This window comes from Danio rerio, chromosome 10, assembly GCF_049306965.1.
Source record: "Danio rerio strain Tuebingen ecotype United States chromosome 10, GRCz12tu, whole genome shotgun sequence".
NCBI classification, from domain to species: Eukaryota; Metazoa; Chordata; class Actinopteri; order Cypriniformes; family Danionidae; genus Danio; species Danio rerio.
In genome coordinates this window covers 27,057,133-27,080,759 of record NC_133185.1, presented here as the reverse complement: position 1 = coordinate 27,080,759, position 23,627 = coordinate 27,057,133, and the positions used below count along the sequence as shown (strand labels likewise).

The 23,627-nt window shown below is 38.0% G+C and overlaps 2 protein-coding genes across 3 annotated transcripts in view; one reads left to right on the top strand and one right to left on the bottom strand.

Annotated features, from left to right (window-relative positions):
• fgf11b (fibroblast growth factor 11b) overlaps positions 1–21,796 on the top strand; it is a 92,698-nt gene extending 70,902 nt beyond the window's left edge. Inside the window, exons 4-5 of the mRNA XM_001920319.8 lie at positions 14,755–14,953; positions 16,986–21,796. Coding sequence (XP_001920354.2) covers positions 14,755–14,953; positions 16,986–17,119 — 333 coding nt within the window. The 3' untranslated portion in view covers positions 17,120–21,796. The remainder of the gene's footprint in view (positions 1–14,754; positions 14,954–16,985) is intronic.
• The window catches only part of nlgn2b (neuroligin 2b), a 346,267-nt gene that overhangs the window by 296,609 nt on the left and 26,031 nt on the right, over positions 1–23,627 (bottom strand). The window lies entirely within an intron of this gene.

The following is a 23,627-nucleotide window of genomic DNA, read 5'->3' as shown; positions in this document are numbered from 1 at the left end:
TTTAATCAAACGTTTGTTAGCTCAATCTATAAACTCTAACACTCTAATCGTATATTTCATTGTCAAATAAACTACTTACAGGCGTCCTAACTGCTATATGACCTTACCCTGCTAAACTGCTTGACCCCCGTTAATTGCTGCTTGCAGCTATATTTATCATTATTATTATTAATATTGTTATTATTATTATAATTAAATAAAAATTAACAGGAGGAGGTGTTTAAAACCGCCTAGTGCGGCAGTATAGAGAGGGCGGCGTCCGCAACACCCAGTTATATCCGCGCATAGGGTGGCAGAATAGAGGTCCGCGACACCCGCGCGTCCTCAGTTATATCCGCGCATAGGGCGGCAGAATAGAGGTCCGCGACACCCGCGCGTCCTCAGTTATATCCGCGCATAGGGTGGCAGAATAGAGGTCCGCGACACCCGCGCGTCCTCAGTTATATCCGCGCATAGGGCGGCAGAATAGAGGTCCGCGACACCCGCGCGTCCTCAGTTATATCCGCGCATAGGGCGGAAGAATAGAGGTCCGCGACACCCGCGCGTCCTCAGTTATATCCGCGCATAATAGAGGTCCGCGACACGTCACTTCATTTTCATAACCGGTCACTTTCGTTTTCACATTGGGGTTGAGGGCGGCGTGATCGTTCTCTGCCTAGAGCAGAAGTTCAGCTTGCTCCGGCCCTGCAGATGAACAATGCAATAACATCCGTTATTGGAATAAAGCGCACAAAACTTTTGCGCATGGAAAAAAAAACTTGCAATGCCTTTCTCACCACTTTTGGAGCTGGTAGCTACAGTTCAAGCAGTGCGAAAGCCGGGGATGTAGGAACCCTGGAAGATGCTTTCACAACAACACCGTGGCGCCGCTTCAAGTGAGATATCAGATTAGTCGTACTGCCCGCGTATTTTATAGATGCGCGGCACATTTTGCAAATTGCATCTGTCCTGTCAAGTCGTCCATCCTTCAATCCATAATGTTGCCATACTTTAGATTTAAAACTCAGTGGGGAATAAAATGTTTGTTTTGCTTCTCGCGCTTTCTGAGGGCGCACCACTAGCTTCATCCGCACACCTGATACACTGAGTTGTAGTGTAAGTGTACACATCCGCAAATCCGTTGCTAAGGCATACTTTATGTAGGTCGATTAAATTATGCGCCAAAAACAGGTTGACAACACTTGTTAATAAATAAAAAATACATTCTACATTAAAAAAATAAGCTGTATCTCGGAAAAACCGATGCATCTCGCAAAAACCGATGCATCTCGATTTGCTTCCAAAATTTCATTCATCCTCTGCTGCTCAACCGATGCACTCGCATCGTGCACGCGCATGACCGCGTATCGATACATATCGATTAATCTTCCCATCCCTACAAGCAACAGATCAAAAGTCATTCATTTCCAGTGTAGAGTATTCTGGGAGTTCCGATCATTTCGATATGCGGGAAATTCAGATCTGATTTGAGCTGCGGATATGTTGAAATAAGCCGCCTTTCCACTGCACATAACATTTGGACATGACTGTAGGAATACGCCCTCTTGTGGCTGTCGCACAAAATTTTCACTTTTGTCGTGTACCATAGGAGAGAAGCTGTTCTTGCAGTGTCAGAAATTAAGGAGTGCAAAAGCAAGAGTCATTATTCTCCATCTGTTCACCATGGTTAAATGAATGAATAAATGAATGAATGAATACTAGAAACCCAGACCACCAAAATTTTTGGAGGGAATGTGGAGACAACATAAAAAAAGTAATAATAATAATAAAAAAAATAATAATACTTATATATATATATATATATATATATATATATATATATATATATATATATATATATATATTTTTTTTTTTTTTTTTTTTTTTTTTTTTACTCATTTTTGAACGCACTGGAATACATCACATCCAGTCGGCCAGTCGGATCCGAATTTTTCCCATATGGATATGATCAGAACTATATGATAGGCGCCTATATTTGAACTCCTGAGACGAGACCGTATGCGGCTTGCCGACCGGATATGATGTAATCCAGTGTGCGCAATATGAGAAATACTTTTTCCGTATTTTTGGAATCAGAAAAAAAGTCTACATTTAAAAAAAAAAAAAAACATTTCTAATCATAAATGAGTAAAAAAAAAACTTATGTTGTCTCCACATTCTCTCCAAAATTTTTAGCTGTCTATAAGTTTGCATTCATTCAACTATAGTGAACGCACAGAAAATAAATGCTTTTGCTTTTGCACCCCTTTAATTTGGACACTGCGAGAACAATTTCTCTCCAATGGTGCAAGTAAAAACTGAAAATTCTGTGCGACAGTAACAAGAGGGCGAGTTCCAACACTCGTGTTCAAATGTTGTGTGCAGTTGAAAGGCGGCCTTTGTCAGATGCAAGACAATGATTTGAATAAACGTAAAATGTGCCGGGTCACCAAGCAAAAAGAAACTGATGGCGACACTTGATGTGGGAAAACCAAAATCTACAAGTAAACATTCATTCTAATGTCACTTTTAAATAATGCTGAATTTGTAGAGTAGTGAAGGACCAATAATGTGCCAAGAAAATATCACTCACAACATTAAAAAACACCATCAGCAGGACGACTCCATGCTTTAGGCCCAATCCTAACTCTATTTTTGTACCTCTACCCCTTCCTCTTGGCCCTTGAAGCAGAGTGTGATGAAATGAGATTGAGTATCGCGACTGCTGTAGCTTTCCCAGTTGCATTTTTTTTTTTTTTTTTTTGGTATTTATCTTCAGGAAACCATGGCAACAATATCATGTTATCATAATGTTATTATGTTGCAATGAGCTTGTAACTGTACTGTGCATTTAATCCGTGGCCTTATTTAAAAATATTCCAAATTTATTACCATGTAAAATAGCATTTAAGACTTTTTAAGGGCCTTAAATTTCTCTAAATAGATTTACAGACTTTTAATACATTTTAAGACCTCGCAGACACCCTGAAAAAAAGTATACTGCATTGTCACATGAGCTCACAACATTTTATGTCCTGAATTAAATTTGATGTTTGGTATTTTTTGTGCCCAATGGCAATTTCTCCAACAGTTTCTTCATCACAATAGAAATAGTAAGGTTAATCTGAGCGCACTTGAGATACAAAATCTCATGCAGTGCTCTCTGGTTTTGGAAATGTGGCACATTTGGGAAAATCTAGTTCATCTTGCCAGTCTATGCATACTATTGCAGAAAAAGAAACACTAGTGTGGAACTGTCTTCAAAAATAGAGCATTAGACTAAATGATGCAAGGGTGTCACTGGAGTCACAACAATTCTGATCGATCTATTGAAATCACCCATAATGAAATGAAAACATGATGTGATCAAATTAGGTAAATAGATTAACAAATCAATGTGATAGTGTGAGGCATGTTTAGTGATTCTCCGTTATTGGAAAAAAACACTATAAACAACCTAATCAATTATTATTTAAACCTCAACAGATTTGTAAAGATTTAGGTAACACTCTAGGTCATGTTTCATGATATTAACAAACCATTAACTAACACTACTAGCTTAATAAATAGCTATTTAGCTATTTATTAATAGTTATTATGTTAGAAGTTGGGTTTAAGTTTTGAGTAGGATTAGGGATGCAGGATAAGATCGTACTTTATAACTACTAATGGACAGCATGTATTTAATAGCATGCATTGTGACCTAAATTAAAGTGTTCCTGGCATATGTATATATCTAAAGTGCCTACATTTTAGAAGCTGACAGTACCTTGATGCATTAAATGCACGTGTGCTAGATTCACACTTCACATATGAATAGAGATCCCATTACTGTGCCACTTTCTCATTAATAACAGCTCCTGGTTGGCTCACCACTTTTCAGCCCTCTTCCAGATCATTCATTAAAACAGATGTCACCATCTACCATTCCATAACATGAATCTCATTGACAGGGACCCTCCATTCGTCACTCAAAACAAAGATAAATGCCATCAGCATTCTGGAAAAAAAAAAAAACTTAGTGGCCAGCTGCACAACCATCAGTAAACGTCACCATAAGCTGAGCGTAAATGGATTATGACCTTGCCTGCATTTGCTTCATTCAACCATTGATGTTTCCTAATGTAGCTCTGCATGCTTTATAGACTTATGTAATGTTGAATGAAACTGAACATCTGCCCAACATGCAAACTTATATTATGTCTTTCTACACATGTATGTGTAAGTGAAAAGAAATGTTACACTTATGTGCACAATACACATGGATTAAGGCATGAACGTGTTGGTGAATACAGTTTATACATACAAACACCCGCCCATGAAATGTAAGCCCTATTAAGGAGCTATATGTTGAAAAATGATCATTGATGAGTCTGGCCTCAGATGACATTTACAGACAGAGATTACAGCTATGCAGGGGCCATTTTCAGTCAGACAGAATGGGATCTGCTATAAAGAACAATTGGTCAAGGTTTAGCTTGGTTAGCGTGGTCTATTTAGCTCCTGCTGGGGGGTACTATTACTACATCTGCATCTGCTTCCTAGGTAGGACGTATACAAGAATCAAGTACTGGTATGGACAGTGATGAACTTTGTTCACTACACACTGGGAAACTGGGTGTAACATGATGACATCCTCATTACGAAATCAAAACTAGAATGTTTGAACAACAGCAGAAGTAATTTTATTCAGATATTACTTTTACAATGTTTTTAAAAAGTACATTATTGCAAAATAATTTGATTTTGAGCAACATTTCAACCATTAAACAATTAAAAATGTTTGTTAGATTGTTCTGAAGAATCTAGCTACAGTAGGTTCTTATTAGAAAAAAAAACATTTCTCATTTGTTGTTATGTTTGATGATTGGTCACGTTTAGGGCTTCCGAACTTCCATTAAGATCATAGTGAGCATCAATGCTCATAGATTTTCAAAGTGCATTGTGGGACTTTTTTTAGGGAGTGAGCGTTTCAGTGCAATGGAAGAATATTGCGATTAAGACAGCACTTAAAATGGCTGAATCAGTGCATTAACTACTGAACAGTGAAGCTGACTGAGATGCACCCAGAGGATTCAGGGAAATTTGCTGTCCAACTGTACAGCATAATAAGCTTTTAACACTTGAAATAATGAATCCAGTAAGAATTATTTAAGGAGCTTTATGTTAAAAAATTATAATTAATGAGATGTTAATTATCAGATGAAATGTACAGACAGAATACGATCTGCAAAAAAGAACAATTGGTTAAAGTATAGCTTGCTTAGCATGTTTTATTTATGTTGGTTTTACTGTTCATTCATAAACCCAGGGTTAATTTTCTTATGTCTTTTTGCAGCCCCAGTTCCCTACTATCATAAGCATCTTACCAATCTTATCAACTTATTTGATGGGACTTTCATATGTTCTTCATTGGTAAAGGTTTCTATTTGCAACATGTTTTCATAGCATTCAACATCAGAGCCAATCGGATTTTTGAATTCTGTTGCCAATCACTGGTGTTCTGAAGGGAGAGTTCACCCAAAAAATGAAAAAGTATTCATCATTTACTGTACTTATCTCCAAATGAAACTTTAAAAACTGCCAATCATTAGCTATGTTTCAATCCAAAGATGCTAACTGAATTGATGCACAAAACTGGAATTTCGCATATAAGACGTGAATAAAGCAGAGTTTCCATCCAAATGGTCAAAGAGAACAAAATTGTCACTTTCTGATAAACTGGAACCAAATATCAACAGTAAAAACGGAATTTGCTGTGGTTGGGGAAGCTGCGTGAATCTTTTCTTTATTTAATAAATTAAGTGCACTTTAGAAGACAGTATGCTGACACGTGAGAGAGGAGTTTAAAGGCATCAGACACGAAGCACAGACACTCTTGACAATTTTGGAGGTAAATAATAATATAATAACACTAATAATGAAATGGTTAAAACAACATTTTAGATGTTTTACAAAGTGCTCAGCCTGATGTTTTATCCATTCGCACACATTTTTATAATCACATGATCCCTTATAATAACTTTTTTAATGCGCATACTGGAATTTGTTCTGTAAAAGTCTTTCCATCGAAAATAATATTTAACCAAGTTATGCACATATGATTTTTTATGCGCATTTCTAAATGTATGCACATTGGAGCGTTTTCATCAACCGTTTTTATACATCTATCCAAAATGCGCATAAAAATAGGTGGATGAAAATGTGTCTACAGACATCCTCTGTAAAATCTATAGTCAAGTGGCAACTGTTTTTAGTTAATGAGATAAGGATGAGTAAATGATGACAGAATTTTAAGAGTTTATTTGTACTGTGTATGCAGTAGCTATGTTGATAACTACTTTGTAAGATTGCAATGAGTAAAGATGAATTACAGCTTGTTAAGACAGTACTCGTTGCGTGCTTTGCGTGAATTCAGAATTCAAATAAATGTACTCAGGCTTCAGCCTCAGCAAACAATTTTTCCATTGTGAAGTTTTTACTACTTCATTTGAGTAAATGTAAGAGGAGATTGTGATTAAATGGAGGCTGGGACTGTAGAACATTCATAGTTTGTTGTTTTTTTTAAGATTAATAAGGTTTTTAAATATAAAGAAATAATTTTCATGTAGAAATAATGTTTTTAATGCAATTTAGGTTATTAGGCAGTATTTGATTAAGAGTTGTGTTTATTAACATGAAGAACAAAACACGTAAGAATCATAAACCTTGGCTGATCACAAAACTTATTTTCTGCAACAATCCAAAATGGGCAGCATGGCGGCTCAGTGGTTAGCACTGTCGCCTCACATCATGAAGGTCGCTGGTTCGAGTCCCGGCTGGGTCAGTTAGCATTTCTGTGTGGAGTTTGCATGTTCTCCCTGTTTTCATGTGGGTTTCTTTCGTGTGCTCCAGTTTTCCCCACAGTCCAAAGACATGCAATATTGGTGAATTGATTAAATTAAATTGGCCGTGGTATATGTGTGTGAGAGTGTATGGGTGTTTCCCAGTACTGGTTTGCAGCTGGAAGGGCATCTACTGTGTAAAACATAAGCTGGATAAGTTGGTGGTTCATTCCACTTTGGCAACCCCAGATAAATCAAGGAACTAAGCTGAAGGAAAATGAATGAATGAATGAATGAATGAATGAATGAATGAATGAATGAATAATCCAAAATGAAATGGAAAAATTCTAAAGTAGTCTTGTATTCTGAGTGATTAAGATAAAATTCACATTTCCCCCATACATGCTTTATTTCCTTTTCTGTTTATTTTCCACCACTGCCATAGGCCGTTTCCATTCTCAGGAAGTGTGGCACTCATTTTTAGCTTGAGTTGTAACTTTGCTATCCCAGTGTTCCTTTGTAGCCAAGATGCTTGTGCTGTGCGTTTCACATGATCTTGAGATGAAGGGCACATTTCTCCATCAGTTTCCTGTCTCAGTTTAACGCCTATAGCTGTAGTCATGGATTTAGGACTAATACAAAGTTTCACTGAATAATGCATGTGTCTTTGAAATAGCATAATTGATATCAATTATTCAACTGAGTCTCCAGTGTTATGTTTCCAGAACTTCCCGCTGAGAACCTAATGGACACAGAGGTCACGTTGGTCTCAAAATTGGAAGAAATTTAAAAAATGGTTGTGTTGAAAATCTTGTCACAGACAGTCTCTTATGGGAATTGAAGAAAGTGTCAAATTGTGTGCTTTTGGCAGTTTAACGTACTCTTTTGGTTATTGTTGTGATGGGCAGTAAATGTGTGACTAGCCTTGTGGAACATTGCAGATTGTTTTTTGTAGCACTGAAGCGGTGCGCGGTAAACTGCCCCACAAGTAAAGTGTTTCTGGGTTTGCCATGTGGCAGTAACAATGTCATTAACTCCAGTTTGAGGAAAGATAGAAACAGCACAGCAGTCAAATCCCACATCCTCCTTCTGTCAATTTCATGCTCTCTGAACCAAAAGCTGTGTGAAGAATCTTGCAGAACGTCTTGAACGAGAACGTCATACCTCAGATGCTGCAGAGTGTGGGTATATGTTTTGTTGAGTCTGCATGTTTGGTAGTGTGTGTGGTTCACACTTCAATAAAATTAGGAAAAATCTAATGTTTCATGATTTAGAAGTTAAAAAAAACAAGCTGCAATTTACAGTGCATTTCTAACTGTATGTGTAGCAGTTATCTGTAGTTAAATGCATATTATTTAAAGAAACTGATAATGGTATATGTTTATATATACAGATAATGCAATAACCTCTTAAGGTTTGAGGGTCTTTTCAGTCTAAATATTCAGGTTCAGTTGTAAATCATAGAAAAGTTTCTTCATTTAAGCCTATTTAATCAGCATTGCTAAATTAAATTTTGTATGTACACTCAAAAATGACCTTTGCTGCTTATTTAAACTGCTTATTAAAAATGAGTTATGCAAATGACAACCCAATTCTTAGGGTTTTGTGGGTAATACTTAATTGTTTTATGTTTAATCCACTTAAATTTGTAAAACATTTAAGTTTTATCGATTTGTGTTGGGACTAAAGTGCCTTTAAGGCAAGTCATTTTATCGGCGGCCATTTTTAAATGCCTCTCGAGCAGTATGCTCAGGCATTCTATCCTAATGGGGAAACATCAAATTCTCCAAAACTGTTTGCCAAGTTTATGATTACATTATATATTCAGAATAATCAATAAAAATAAACAACATCAGTCTCACAAGTTTCATTTCTAAACGTCCGAATCAAACAAAATGGGCATATTTTCAGGTTGCCCAAGCTAATGCACATGCGCTCTCGAAACGATCGAGATCATGACACCAACCTCATTTATGGCTGTTCTACACATTATCATCCTCTGAATAAGGATCACCAGATCTTGCTGGTCTACTGAAGAAATCCACAAATTGGTCTTGATGGCAAATCTCTTCCAGAAATTATAGCAACTCTTTGTTTACTAGTTTGTGGGCATTCGAGTAGTTGCTATCACATGGCGTGTGTTTGACAGGATGGACTGTACCTCGTGTTGGTTTCATACAGATTACAAAACCAAAAAAACTTTTGTTTTCAAGTGCACTTGGTTAATTTAAAAGCACAGATCTCAAGCTTTATTTGCATATATCTCTTTTGTCTGTGAAGCAAACATTTGCTTAGATTTCAGTGCGTTTGTTAAAGCACACGTCTGGTCTGAGCTTTTCCCCCGAAAAAACGTCAGCCTATAGCGATCAATGATTGGCTCCTGTACTAGTATGCAGGGCTTCATTCACCATATTGACCATTACACTTTTTCCCATTCAAAACTATACGAGTGACATGTGTTGTGTATTTTATAGTCTTTGCTACAGTGTAGTTTTCACATGTCAGCAAGTAATTACATGAATTTTAAATATATACGATTCTCTATCTGTGTCAGCATACATACATGACGTGTGTGTGCGTGTGACATTTACAAACAAATATACAAAGTAAAAAATAAAGCATTAACAGTTTTTCTTGAGTTTGGGGAATTATAAATCAGAGAAAACTTACATTATATAAATGTATTATATAAATGACAAACCTGCTATAATTTGTACTTAATTTAGTTTGGTTTGTTTATAAGTTGGAAAGGTAATAGTTTAAAACACTTAACTTAGACTTCTGAGCATCCAAACTGTTCAGAAAGTCCTTAACATAATTTTATATTAATTGCCATACCAAGTGATTGTTTATGTCTAGAAGAAGGGAAAAATCTATTTCTGTTTTTCTGTTTGGCCAAAAGTGGGTACACATTTTTCTTGTTTAAAAATGCATGATATGAAAGTTATAACGAGTTTTTGCTTATGTATTGTGTTGTACTCCCAAATGAAATTAAATACTGAATTCAAGAGGGGAAGCATATTTTCTGAAGACAAACAGATTAGAAAAACTTCTGTGTATTGACATCATGATTGACATCATTCTGAGATATTAAACATCATATTATGCTTTTTTAAGGTGTAGTTTTTCAGGTCTGTGAAGTTTTAAAAATTTGTTTATTTAAAGCCTCTTTTTTGGGTGAAGCAAAATATGCTGTATTTATGTATCTCCTGAAATGCACATGAGTTGCTGCAGAAACGGCAAACAAAGCAGTAGCATGTATTTTAAAATTCATGTGAAATCAAAATTTACAAATGTTTATTTTGCTAGCGTACATTGTTATTTTTTTAAAATGAACAATTAATTAGTACAAGTTAATTCACTGAATAATTTTTTTATTTGCTTCTGGAAATGGTCACACCAGACTATAATTGATATGAAACCGGACTGACAGATTTTCAATTTACTAGAACATCTACAGTATGTTAAGGTGCTTTTGAATTTGGAGTGGCAGTCCTACTCAGTTGATGTTAGTTTGACGATTCTGGCTCTGCCACAATATTCTTGGCCACCCATGTCCCTTTTACCATTAGTTTGCTATTAGGGAATGGTGTGGAAAACGAAAGCCCCACCCCAATCAATATCCCATTCCAGTTGGAACTACATAAACAAACTGGAATAAAGTCCATGTGAACTTGAAGTTGCTGAGACTTCTAAAGCAAGAAATAGAAAAGTTATGAGTTAGAGTTAATGAGGCCAACAGTGGGTGCTTACCCTGGAACCAAAATGGGTCCTAATGCCCCAGTACAGTGACGCAGATGTCCTTCAGATGAGACATTAACCAGGGTCCTGACTCACTATGGTCATTAAAAATCCCATGGCACTTCTCATAGAGTAGGGGTCTAACCTTGATGTCCAGGTCAAGTTTTATCTATCAACCCTTACCCATCATGGCGTCCTAATCATCCTGATCCGATGAATTGTTTCTATCACTGTCTATGCTCACCACCTTCCAATGGTGTTTGGTGAAAGTACTGGCACTGCAGTTCCATGGCTGCCATTAGACCCAGGTGAAAACTGCACCCTGAACTGCACTCTGTAAGAAGAGACCCCTTTTGTGTGATTGTAAAACACTTTGGATGTAAGGTAATACACAGTAAAACACTACATAAACTATTTAATTAATATGTTAATTCATTCAAAAGATTTAAAAATGAAGGACATTTAAAGATTTAACAGGCCTAGTTATCCTGTTTTAGACAGAGGCTCATAAATGGCCTTTTTTGAGCAGGTGATGTAGATGCAATCAGACACTTGCATGCGAACACAGAGAAATGGAGGGAGGCAGCAAAGAGGAGGAGAAGGGGAGGAAAGGAGGTGGAGCGAGGGGAAGGTCAGAGTGCTGCTCTGCATGATAAAGATGTTGGCGTTGTCATCGGGATTCTCCGCACGCAGGCCGGATATTACCTCTTTCCCCACATGTCATTCCAAGCCATTCCATAAGGACATGCAAGCTGAGGAGGCTGTCTAACTCCTTTCTGAGTCAGAGCCAAAGGATTAGCGTTCATTTAAGTTCGTAATCAAGACTTCTCAATGCAAACTCTCTCATGCTTAGGCAGGAGCTGGTCATTTGCAGTCTGTGTGAACATGCACTGTCAGACATGCACTCTCAGGAACCTATACACCTAACACCTCCCTAAACTCTCCCCCTTACTCTGAGATAACATGCTCTTTTGAGTACACGTGTCTGAAAGTGCATCTCAGAGCATTTATGTATAGGTTTGCAGCCAGACACTATTGGGTCAGGGGCTTTCAGCATGAGCTTTAGGAGCCTCCATGTCACTAGAGTAGCCTCCATGTCACTTATGAAATCATATATTTGTGGGATTCATGTGAAACACGTGAAATCTGAGACCCATGTACTCATATGTATAGTAAACAAATACATAGAAACAATTGTTACCATGACTTGACAAAACTATAGGTTGTTTTCAATCAGATTTAAATAGAAAACAACCACATATGTTGGGCATGATCCTAATATCATTAATAGCGGCCACGTTTTCTAGTAAACTAAATTATGTATAAGCTGTATAAGCTATTACGTTACATGAAAAAAATACTACAGTAAATATTAAAGTGTTTGGAAACATACTATACAATTACTTGAATTAAACAGTCAGTAATTATATTGTTGCTGTGGTACAACACGACTGTAGTAATAAACAAATTAGGCTTCAGTTAAATAGTCAATAGGCTTTAGTTTTCTACGTTACAGTATTTATTACAGTTTATCGGTTTACTATACAGCATTCTGTAGCATTCATTAACCAAAGAGTTTTAAACATTGTACACCTAACTATGTGGTTTAAAACAAGGTTATTAAAAACAACTATAGTTTTTTTCCCTCCATGCGGATATTTTCCAGCCATCACAAAATAACCGTTGAAAGCATACAAAAGCATGGTCGCATAGTCTACATTATATAATTTTTTTTGTATGGAGGAAATTTACTGCTCCACAATAATAACCGTCTAGTTTTGTTGCAACGGTTGCATTTCTTTTTAGTTTGGTCGATGAACTTACTATCAACAAACATTCAGCACTGCTGCGCATCTCGATGTTCACGGTTGTTTATTCTGCTGAAACCCTAGACTTGAATTATTGTTAAACAAGACAAGGATTTCATTTCAGCAATTACATGGCAGGGTATGTTATTTATATCCTCCTGAATGTTGGATGTGTGGTGATGTTTGTATCTGATTTTCATATAACACATTAACATATTTATACTAGGCCTTTGTATAATCTGTATTGGTCCTGTCAAACAAAAAGTTGTTTAATACATGCCACCTTTTCTTCTGGTTTTTAACCAGTTTCTTGAACTTTCCTCCCTTTATGAGCAAAAACCTTTGGAAGTCTTTAGAAGCTGATCACTGGTTCTTATTTTGGCTGATTTAAACAATTATAAACAACATGAAACAGAAATATTTTGATGTTCTGATAGCAATTCCTATGTAGAAGAATCACTTCCTGTCCACTATTTGAATTTCATGCATCATCAATGACGTCTTGTGAAAACAACCCATTACTATCATTTTAAGAGGTCAAACTGAACAGGTAATTTTTTTAAATGGATTTAAAAATAGATCGAGTGATGGTGCCATTCTAATCTCATGAGGCAGATTGTTCCACAACTATGGACCAACCACAGAAAACTATTATTATTTTTTTTGCCTATGGGGTGGTACAGTGACTCAGCCGTTAGCACTGTCACGGTCACCTTACAGCAAGAAGGTCGCTGGTTCGAATCCTAGCTGGACCAGTTGGCATTTTTGTGTGGAGTTTGCATGATCTTCCCATGTTCACGGGGGGTTCCCTCAGGGTGCTCTAGTTTCCCCCACAGTCCAAAGACAAGTACTATAGGTGAATTGAAAAAAACTAAACTGGCCTTAGTGTATGTGTGTGTGTGTGTGTGTGTGTGTGTGTGTGTGTGTGTGTGTGTGTGTGTGTGTGTGTGTGTGTGTGTGTGTGTGTGTGAGGTGTGAGTGTGAGTGTGTGCGAGTGTGAGTGTGTGTGCAAGAGTGTATGTTTGTTTCCCATTACTGGGTTGAGGCTGGAAGGGTATCCGCTACGTAAAACATTTGCTGGAATAGTTGGTCGCTGTAGCAACCCCTGATAAATAAAGGACTAAGTCGAAGGGAAAATTAAGTAATGAATGGTTTTGTTGCCTTTATAATATCATAAATTAATGCTGGCATAAAACATAAACATTGCAACTTATTGTTTTCAATTCTCCTGGAAGATTGAGTTCTTACTGTTTTTAAATTGTGGTACCACAACCTGATGTACGTTGAGTTATACTGTAGGTCAAAGGTGAAATACTTTAAGCCTGAACTTGACAATGTGACGCTGAAGGTGACCATGACCTTCACGTTTGCTGTGGTAACTCGATTCACATGATTAGATTGTTATTAGTATTCCACAAGGCTGATCATCTATTGATCTCCTCCTACTGTGAGTTTCTAAGGACATCAAATACGTGAGGCAAAAGCTGCTTAGTGTGATACATAGGCCAGCAGAAAGAGAGGGAGGAAAGGTGGGTTGCATGAATAGACTAATACTAAGAGCAGACATGCAGAAATTTGGTCGAATTTGCTGGTTTTCACTCAGGTCGTGCTCAGCTGCTTAATATTAGGGAAGAAAAACTTGCAGTAACCCTTTCGTTGCGATCCAGCATCTTCTCCATTTCTCCTTCCCTCAACCGTTCTGAATCTCTCAATCTCTGGTGGCTCGCCGAAAGGCTTCAGTCAGCCGTTTCTGCTTGGCTACTCTCAGTAAATCAATCCTGCTGATTGGGTCTGCTCTCTGACAGGGCAAGGACCCTGACGAAGACTAAGAGAGATGTATACATGTCGCTGCTGGTTACAGTCACCCATCTACAGCAGCTTGGATTGGTGGGAATAGCTTTAAGCGAAAAGGAGATGAATGGGAACGATGCGGTTATGTTCAGAACGGGCTAAATTAAAGTTTCAGGTTGCAAGCGGGATGTGTTTTTCTTCATCTTAGCCCATGACATTTTGAGTATCTATAGATTTGAGATAGTTCTTCTTTCAAGTCTGTGTGTTTATATTTGCATGCCAGTACATATGCTGAGTAGAGCTCACTGCTTCTTCACTCTGAGTACCTTTAGGGACAGCTTTAAGTTCATCAGTCATGTTAATGAATGCACAGTTGATGAGTAGTATAATCTACCTCCTGCTCTCTGGAGAACATTGCTTTCAACAAAACAACAAGATGAAATTTATCCTTACTCTCTACAGAGACAGCCCAACCAATCAAAAGTATAGCATTTTTTCTGTTATTTCTGTTTGTGAGATGTTTAACTTGTTTTTGTGTTCACACATGTATGTGTATGTATATAAAATCCCTGTGCTTATTAGCATATTTGTGTGTTTTCATTCTTTGGCAGGAGCATTTTAACCCAGAATGCAAATTTAAAGAGAGTGTGTTTGAGAATTACTACGTGACATATTCCTCCATGCTGTACCGCCAAAGCCAGTCAGGACGCTCCTGGTACATCGGCATCAACCGGGATGGCCAAGTGATGAAGGGCAACCGCGTAAAGAAAACCAAAGCGGCCGCACACTTCCTACCTAAAGTCATCGAAGGTCAGATCAGGCTCTTTTTTTAACTTGTAACTTATTCAGATGAAGACTGCAATTACAAAAATTACTTCAATTTCCTAGAAAGTTCATGCCAAACTAGTAAATATTTTTGGACCAGCAACAAACCAGATAAGGTGGTCAAGATGGTTTTGGGAATGTTGGCTACTTTAGCTTTTAATTAATAATTTATGTGTCAAAGTCAATTCCTAAAGGCCCGCAGCTCAGCAGTTTTGCTCCAACCCTAATCCAAAAATCAAGATTCTTTTGAACACCTTGGTTAGTTGGATCAGCAGAGTTTGATTAGGGTTGGACCAAAACTGTGCAGAGCTGCATCCTTCCAGGAATTGACTTTAACACCTATAACCTAGGGTAATAGCCAGACAATAATAACAAATAACTAATATTTAGCTTGCACTAATAGAGACCACATTATAACTTAAAACTCAGACAAGATCATCTCGGAATAGCTAATTAACCTTTTACAATTAAGGCAAATTTCCACTTTAACCACCATTTTAAATCAATCAATACCAACCTTACAGCAGTAAATAACTTGTGTGGAACAGCTAATAACCAGTTTGCACTAGTAAAGACCAGCTTTAAATAAAAGGTTGTACCACATTAAACTAGCCACTAACAAGCTTACATCAACTGGGTTAGACCAGCCAATAACAAGGCTTACACACAAGCATAGATCAGCTGATCTCCGATTTGCATTGCCACAGCAAGCAAATATCCAGCTTGCACTTGTTTAGACAAAAAATAACCAGCTTAGATTAAGTAATTCTTGTCTTACAAAATCTTTAATCAGACAATAATAAGTTCAGAGCATTTAATAGCTAGCTTAGATCAGATAATAATCCATTTACACCACATAATTAACAATGTGCAATAGTTTAGAACAGCTAATAACAATTTAAAGCAGTGAATAACCATCTGAAAACAATGGTGTCAAACTCAGATCTGCACAGTTCTGCACCTCTGCAATTTAGCTATAAATAAACCACACCTGATTCAACTAATTGAGTCATTCAGGCTTGTTTGAAACCTACAGGTTATGCTGCTGTCAGACTAGAGTTTGAGAATGCAAAATTCTGTAATAAAAATTGATTAAACAAGATAATTAGACATTAAAAAAGCAAGCAATTGCTCCATATTATAAATTTCTGTCCAGAGAGGTCATGATTTGATCATCGATTGGTCTCACAGAGTCACATAATGCAATTTCGCAGGTCAGAGTTCACCAAGCTTGAACCTTGCAATGCAATGAACTGTAAAACTTGTTGCACGAGCTTACTTTTCTGGTCAGTTGCATTTGCATGCATATAAATGGAAGTCTATGGGGCGAAAAGTGCAGTGTGTTGAAGCTAAACTGTGCAGGGCTGCAGCCCTCCAGGACATCCTTGATCTAAAACCAACTAATAATCAGTTTGTGTCAGCTAATCTTAGATCACCCAATAACTTGTACAAGCTTAAACCAGTCAAAAACCAACGTGCACTTGCATAGACCAGCTGATGTCCAGTTTAAATTTCTATAGGCCAGCTAATGTCTAGCTTAAACCTTGACTAGGCAATAACAAGCTTAGTTTGGCTAGAATCCATTTACACCATTTTAAATTAGCCAATACAGTAGTTAGTTAGTAGATAGCAATAATTCAAACTGCTAGTAATCAGCTTTGACAACATAATAATCAGACTGTTCCAAGTCATGCCCATCTTAAATCAGCCCCAAAACAACCTGCATTATTTTAAATGTGCTGATAACCAGCTTACACCAGCAGACAAGGTAATATCTAGTTTACCTTACCTTAGACCAGATAAGCATTAGTGTGAACCAGCCAATAAGATTTTACAATATCCCCATTAATCACATTAATAGTTATCTCAAATGTTTATTTCAAGAGCAGATTCTTGTCATTTTTAATTCTCCAGTGACATAAATATTTTCACTGTTCATGAGACTATATCTTACTTTAGATACTCTGTTATTGCTTTAAATAACAACAGTCTGTCTTTGTTCTTTTTGTTCCCTCAGTGGCCATGTACAAGGAACCTTCCCTGCATGAGCTTGTAGCAGAGCAGAGTCCTCCTCGCAAAACCGTAAAGACTTCAGACTCCCCTTCCCACCAGAACGGCAGGAAAGAGGCCCCCAGGGCTGATGCTTCATAGCACAGGGACCGCACACATGGAGGGTGAGGGACTACACTGACAATGAGAACTCCATTTTCCTTCATGCAACGAGGGCAGAAAGAGCTATAAGAGCAGCTACTTGCTTTTGAACAGGGCGAGATCAGACAGCAGCCCATGGCTCTCTACAACCCGAGGAGAATCCCTGCCTCGTCCCGTCTAACCAGCTCCCATATATTTCCACTGACCCGGCATGACACCTGACCCCCTTCAAATGATCCCATAATCCCTTGCAAAAACATTTTTCTGTGCCCCCACATGCCCTACTTGAGTTCTCTCACAGTGTCAAACGAGAAATGCAAACAATATTCGTCCTAACTGAAGAATTCAATTGACTTTTCTTTCCCTATGGTTTGTTTTTGTTTAAAGGGAGAGTTTGGATGTGAGAATGAGAGCGAGAGTGAGCAAGAGAGAGAAAGAGAGAGAGAGGTTATTATCCAATATCATCATAATGATTCCAGCAGATGAGACCCTCAATGGTTCTTTTTTTTTTTCTCTCTGCAACAACTTTGCCAACGGCAGCTCTGTGCCAATCAGAAATAAAAGAAGGAGTGTAGTAAAATTAGTTTTTATTGGACAATTCAAGGAGGATGTGGTTCTATTGGTCAGCATGTGTAGACTGATGGGCTGTTGCCAGGAAAACCAATGGCATCATGTGTAATATGTAATTGGGCAGGTTTTAAAATCAAGACTCACTCTCTGATATTTGCATCTTATGAGTTCAGATTGAATTCACAACCCACGCTTCTGTGTTTTAGTTTAATCAAAGCTATACTTCCAGCCTGTAAGATCCAAAAAAGGGGGGAAACACAACTTAATTCTCTTGTGATGACTCTATTCATGTTTAAAGGCTGGTGGGCTCGAAGAGCCAACCGTATCATTGGCAACCGCGTGGAGATTATTCAGGGCAGTTGTTTGATAGCTCTTTGATGGAATTCGTACAGGGGATTACATGGAGTCCGGCCATGATTGCTTGAATTATTTACTCCTATCCCCAGGAACGTTCAGCGCGTTCAAGCAGCTCGGACGAGAGATTTTAATATGCAAATTTAAATTGTGGCGAGGCGGTTAGTGACGAAGTGTTTGTGTGCATTTAGACGTGTGTATTAGACTGTGAAAGAGACAGAATGATGTGAAACGAACATCTGCTTCCATTATTTATTTGTGTGTGTGTGTGGCAGTCTGGGCACACATGTGTAAATGCATTGGCTCACACACCACAGTTGATCATTTTAATGGTTCGGTCGAGTCTGGGCATTTTAATCTGCCTGGAGATGTTGACTGATGACCCTCTCCAGCTTTCATAATTGACACATAACCAAGAGGAAGTGCTGTGACGTCCAGAATCTCTTTGTAATTCCACGGGCATCTTACCGGTCTACACTCCACATGCAGTCGTTTGTAATGTTAGTGTCTGAGTAAACGGTTGATCAAGCATCATATAGATGTTACTTCTTTGTCCTTCAGACAGGAAGAGTCACGCTCCATGACTGCACATGGGATAGGTTTGGATTCGCTGTTGTTTTGTGTCAAAAGGGTCATTTTGACTCATATTTGTGGTCACCTCAGTGTCCTTGGGATGTGTCCTGAATATGTAAGGATGAACTATGAAATTAGATATTGAAAGAAATGGCAAAAGATATTCAGAAGAACGAATAGTGGATGTCAGTGAGGGTTTGCGCATGTTGCAGAAGGTTTTTAGCATGTTGAAGCATGGTACGTGTATGTGTCTCAATGAAAGTTGACTGTACGTCGAATACTAAAGGAATGTTCCTTGTTGAATAAAAGTTAAGCTCAGTCTACAACACACTTGGCATTTGTGTTGATTAACCAAATGAATTTAAAAATCCGACATTACTTTCATTAAAAATATAAAAGTCAGGGCTACTGTGATGAACATACAATCAATGTAAATTAGTAGAGTAAGAGGATTTACCTTGTGAAGTTTAAACAAAAAACAAAATTCAGCAGATTTCCACTGCAGAAGAGTGAAGCCAAAATGTCCCAGATATGGTACAAGCTAAGTATAGCTTGAATCCCATTTGTTTAGCTAACCACCAGTGGGCAAACTAAAGTTTTTGGCTTCACTTTTTTTGGACATGATCAAAACAGACAGAATTTAAAAACGAAAAATTTTATAAAATGAGTTTATACAAACAGGGACATTAGATTTTTTTTTTAAGTTTAGACTTATGAAATGTTAGACGGGTTTGACAAAATCTCTTTTGATCACTATATTTAGTCATTTATAATCAGCAAGTTCAAAATTTTTTTCTTAAATCATGTTGGCATGCAAATTATATGTAGCTATTCTATTAAAAATGGTGAACGCTTTCCCAATTGCTTCTATTGTAAGTGGTTGATTGTAATCTAGATTTTAAAAGGAAAGGAGGACATGTTACGTTAATCAACATTATGCCACAAGTGCTGTTGACTAAACTAAACTCGTATTGAATCTGGATATCTTTAAGGAACTGTAATAAAAGTCTGTAGAAAGTTTGCTTGTGCGAGACTAGATTTGGGATGAAGATGATTTTGTGGCTGTGAGAGTCTCTTAAAGTCCTGAGGGCAGCTCGGTGATTGAAGTTAGCTGGTGTAGAGGAAGATGGGTTTAGAGGCATTAGATTATGATGAGCAAAACCAGATGATCGTTAAGTACTTGTAGGACAGAGTGTGCTTTGGAGCTAATGATGAGTGTGAGATCCTGTTCTCTGAATTAGACACTGTTTAAATTCTTGCTGATTTAGCGGAAGGTGAGAAACGGGGTCCTTTGAGGATTTGGGTAAGGGGGACGTGACTGTATGTGCATGTGGTGTAGCTAGTATACCTGGTCCCATGGAGGTTTTAAGAACACAAGGACGAATGTGGCGCAAACACGCCCCCTCATGTGTGCTCCAAAGTCATGCTCCATTTCCTGAGCAATCTCCCCAAACCCTCTCTTCTGTGTGTCCAGTGGCTATTAACCTTCCCTACAGCTCTGTGTGTTTGAGTGTGTGTGTGTGAGAGAGAGAGAGGGAGATAGAGCAAAGTAACGATCGATTGACTCAATAAAAGCCAAACTGGAGAGCAATAGCCCATCGCTGTGAGCAATAATTTCCCTGTGCAACCGAGGAACCCGAGGACATTAGCAGACGATGAACTGAGTTTTTTTTTCCCTTCATGGGACTTTATCCAGTCTGTGAGAAACTGGCGGAGGAGAAGATGACGACATGGAGATAAAGTGACGTTCAGATGGTAAACCCAATTTCAGTATTGTCAAATGGGCCTAGCTCACTCTTTTTCTCACTGTCTGTATTTTGTTCCTCTCTCTGTCCAGACCTGGTTTTGCTGTGAAGTTGCAAGTATTATGGTCTCAGATCTCTCCTGACTCTCGCTCTCTCTTTAAAATCAGGGCAAGTTCTCAAGGACACATTGAGTCCACCCTCTGTTTCATTTGCCCTCAATTCAAGCATGCAAAAAGAGTGAGGCGATTGTGGGAACACTTCTGAAATTTTCATGCTGTATTTTTGTGACGAAAAATAGATTTCATACTATATCTCAGAGGAGTAAAAGAAAACAATATGTATATGTATATAAATCAAAGAATGATTCAAAAGTAATATTAAATGCAATCAAAAAAAAAAAATGATGATGACAGTACTGTAAACGGCTGCTTCTGGGGAGATGGACTGCCTGGTCTTGCCAAAACTGCTGTGAGCCATAAGGACTGTGGACATGTACAGATTTGATTTTCTTTTTGTATTTGTTTTTATTAAATTGTGATATTAATTGCAACCGAAGGCCATTTTACCCACAGAGAAAATGTCATTTTGAAGATCTGATGGGTACTTCCTTGAATTTTGCTTTTATATTTAGTGGGGAATGTGTATGAACCTGAAACCTTGTATTTGTTTGATTGTTTTCCTTTTTCTGCCATATTTCCCTTGTGTGAAATTGTTTTTATATATATTATTTCCTTTCTACATTTTTCTTTCTTAAACCTGTGCCGTTAAAGGACTAACAAATTGGACTTTGAGACCTCCACACCCAAACCTTTTTGAGTTTTAAGCAAAAAAAACAACAAACTAAAACCTGAAAGCCGACGCACCTTTTTCTAATCAGTTCTTCCAAACGAAATGAAAACAAGCCAACCCCTTTCTTTCCTATCCTCTTGTCTTCCAAATAACAAAGTCTTCCACTAGCCAGGGCTTGCCTGCGTGTGGCAATAACTGCCAAACTGAATGTGGCTGCCTAAGCCCCACCCCTTGATCTTACAGTGAATGCAGGCTGATTGGCTGACAGCCGCTGAAGGCGGAGCTAAACACAGCTGCCCTACAAAACCGCATGGAGGCCTCCGCGGAGACTCAAAGAAGGCTGAAGGTAGACTAACAGGTCAGCTAACAAACCCTTGCACCCCAAACCAGCATGACAGACGTGCTGCTCTGAAAGCCGACACACCTGGGAGAGTACTGGAACTCTACTGCATGCATCCCACTACGGAAATACTAGGAAAGGACTCCCCGTTACAGAGCACAGGATCTCCTTAGCACCCTCTCCTGGCCTCCAACTTGCCATCCTGTGTACGTTTCTAGAGCAATTATACATCTCTGGGCTGGGAGGAGGGAGGGGGTCTTATTATTACATATTATTGAATAAACAGTTATATTTGTATTATTGTAAGATGTGTGGTGGTCTGTCTTGTGTAAAATGTTTGCTTTTAAGAAAAAAATGAAAAAATGAGCAGGCAAGATATCAGAGGCATGCAGGAAACAGATGGCATAGACAGCTGTAGGTACTCACAGGTGAGCAGTCTGGTGGCAGGTGACAGACAACCTCTGCTCCCTTCACTTAGCATTGGCAGAATGCACACGGACAACGCATTCACACACTCGAAACGCTTACGGCGTGCTGTATTTGTTCAACCTTCCCCTTTTATGTCACTAGACCCTGACTAATCCTCTCATTGGCCACCTACGAACATCTGCATTATGCCACTGCATTACAGGAAGTCTCGCTAATCAGATGAGGAAGAGAATTAATACCGCAGGGTGAAATATAAACCACAGCCCACTCCTGCTCCTGTAATGCTCGTTATAAAATTGTAGATCATCTTCCAGACCCTTCAAGCAAGCAGAGATAATTGTCTTGAATGCCATTACAGACCCAACAAACTCTTAAAACAAGCTTTGTCTACATATTTGAGGATTAGCTGGCACTTGATGGATTAATATGTGAAAATTACATGCAGTACAGGGTCTGAATTTCAGCGTGGGAGGGCCAAATTAAATTCAGATTCCACTGCTGTTAACTAAAAGTAATCCTAAAAACTAATTCTAGTTCAGGACTCCTGCTGTGTGAATATTCTGAAATTTTTCGAAGGCAGATTGCTTTTCAGAGATAATGACAGCAAGTGGGTTAAACGAGGAAAGAGTGAAGACATTAGATGATTGGCATAAATGATGATGATGGGAAAGACTGAGAGACTGTTGAAACTTTTAGAAAACAATGGAAGTTTTCAACATTTGATTTTAGCAAACCAATTATTTGGCATCTGTTAAATATAAACTGTATATAAATATTTTAATCATTCGTCAGTGCCATGCACTCTCTCCAAAAGACAACAGGACTATTTGCATTCTCACCAGTTGTGAATAGTTTTTCTGCACTCATAAATAAGAAAGTCATTAGAATTTATTAGTGAACAACATTTACAATGGAGCAAAAGGAGTTTGTGAAACTACCTCATGAACCAAGAGAAAAGAAAACATTGTTGCCAACACAGGAATGGTGTCGACTATGTCACATAAGTAAAAAACAACATAAGAAAAAATTAATAACAATTAAGCGTGTTTTACATGTTCACATGTTAACAATAAGATTATTATAGCTATTTATGTCCATTATGTCAAAAGTAAAATAAAAATAAAGCTCTGCCATTCGCTTTTAAGACTAAGGCCCAATCCCAATTCTATTTTTATACCCTAACTTCTTCCCCTCCCCTTTGAAACAGAGTGTGAAGGGGAAGGGCTTCAAAATTTACCCTTAGGTATGGGGACAGCACTACAACAGCTGTACACGTCATCATATGTCATCGCAATTTCTTGCTTCATGAGATCAGATGATCGCGACTGCTGTAGTATTTCCAGTTGCCTTATTTCATGGTATTTATCTTGAGGAAATCACTGAAGGCATATATCACGTTTTCATAAAAATATAATGTGGCCAAAAGATCGTAACTGTACTGTGCAGTTACACAGTTGCCATATTCAGCTATGTAATCATACAAAAACAACATTATTCCAGACACTGTAAAAAGGTCATTCCCAGGCACTAGACTTTTCTGACAGGGTAACCATGATGGTACCATAAAAAACCATGATGGTAAAACACAAACGCCATGATGAATGTATTAAAACATGTGCTTGTTTGTAGTAAAAATTTATAATAATAGCAAAAAATACTATTTTGTGCATCTACTGTGAGCAGCCATGCTGCCACTGTTTCTGGGACA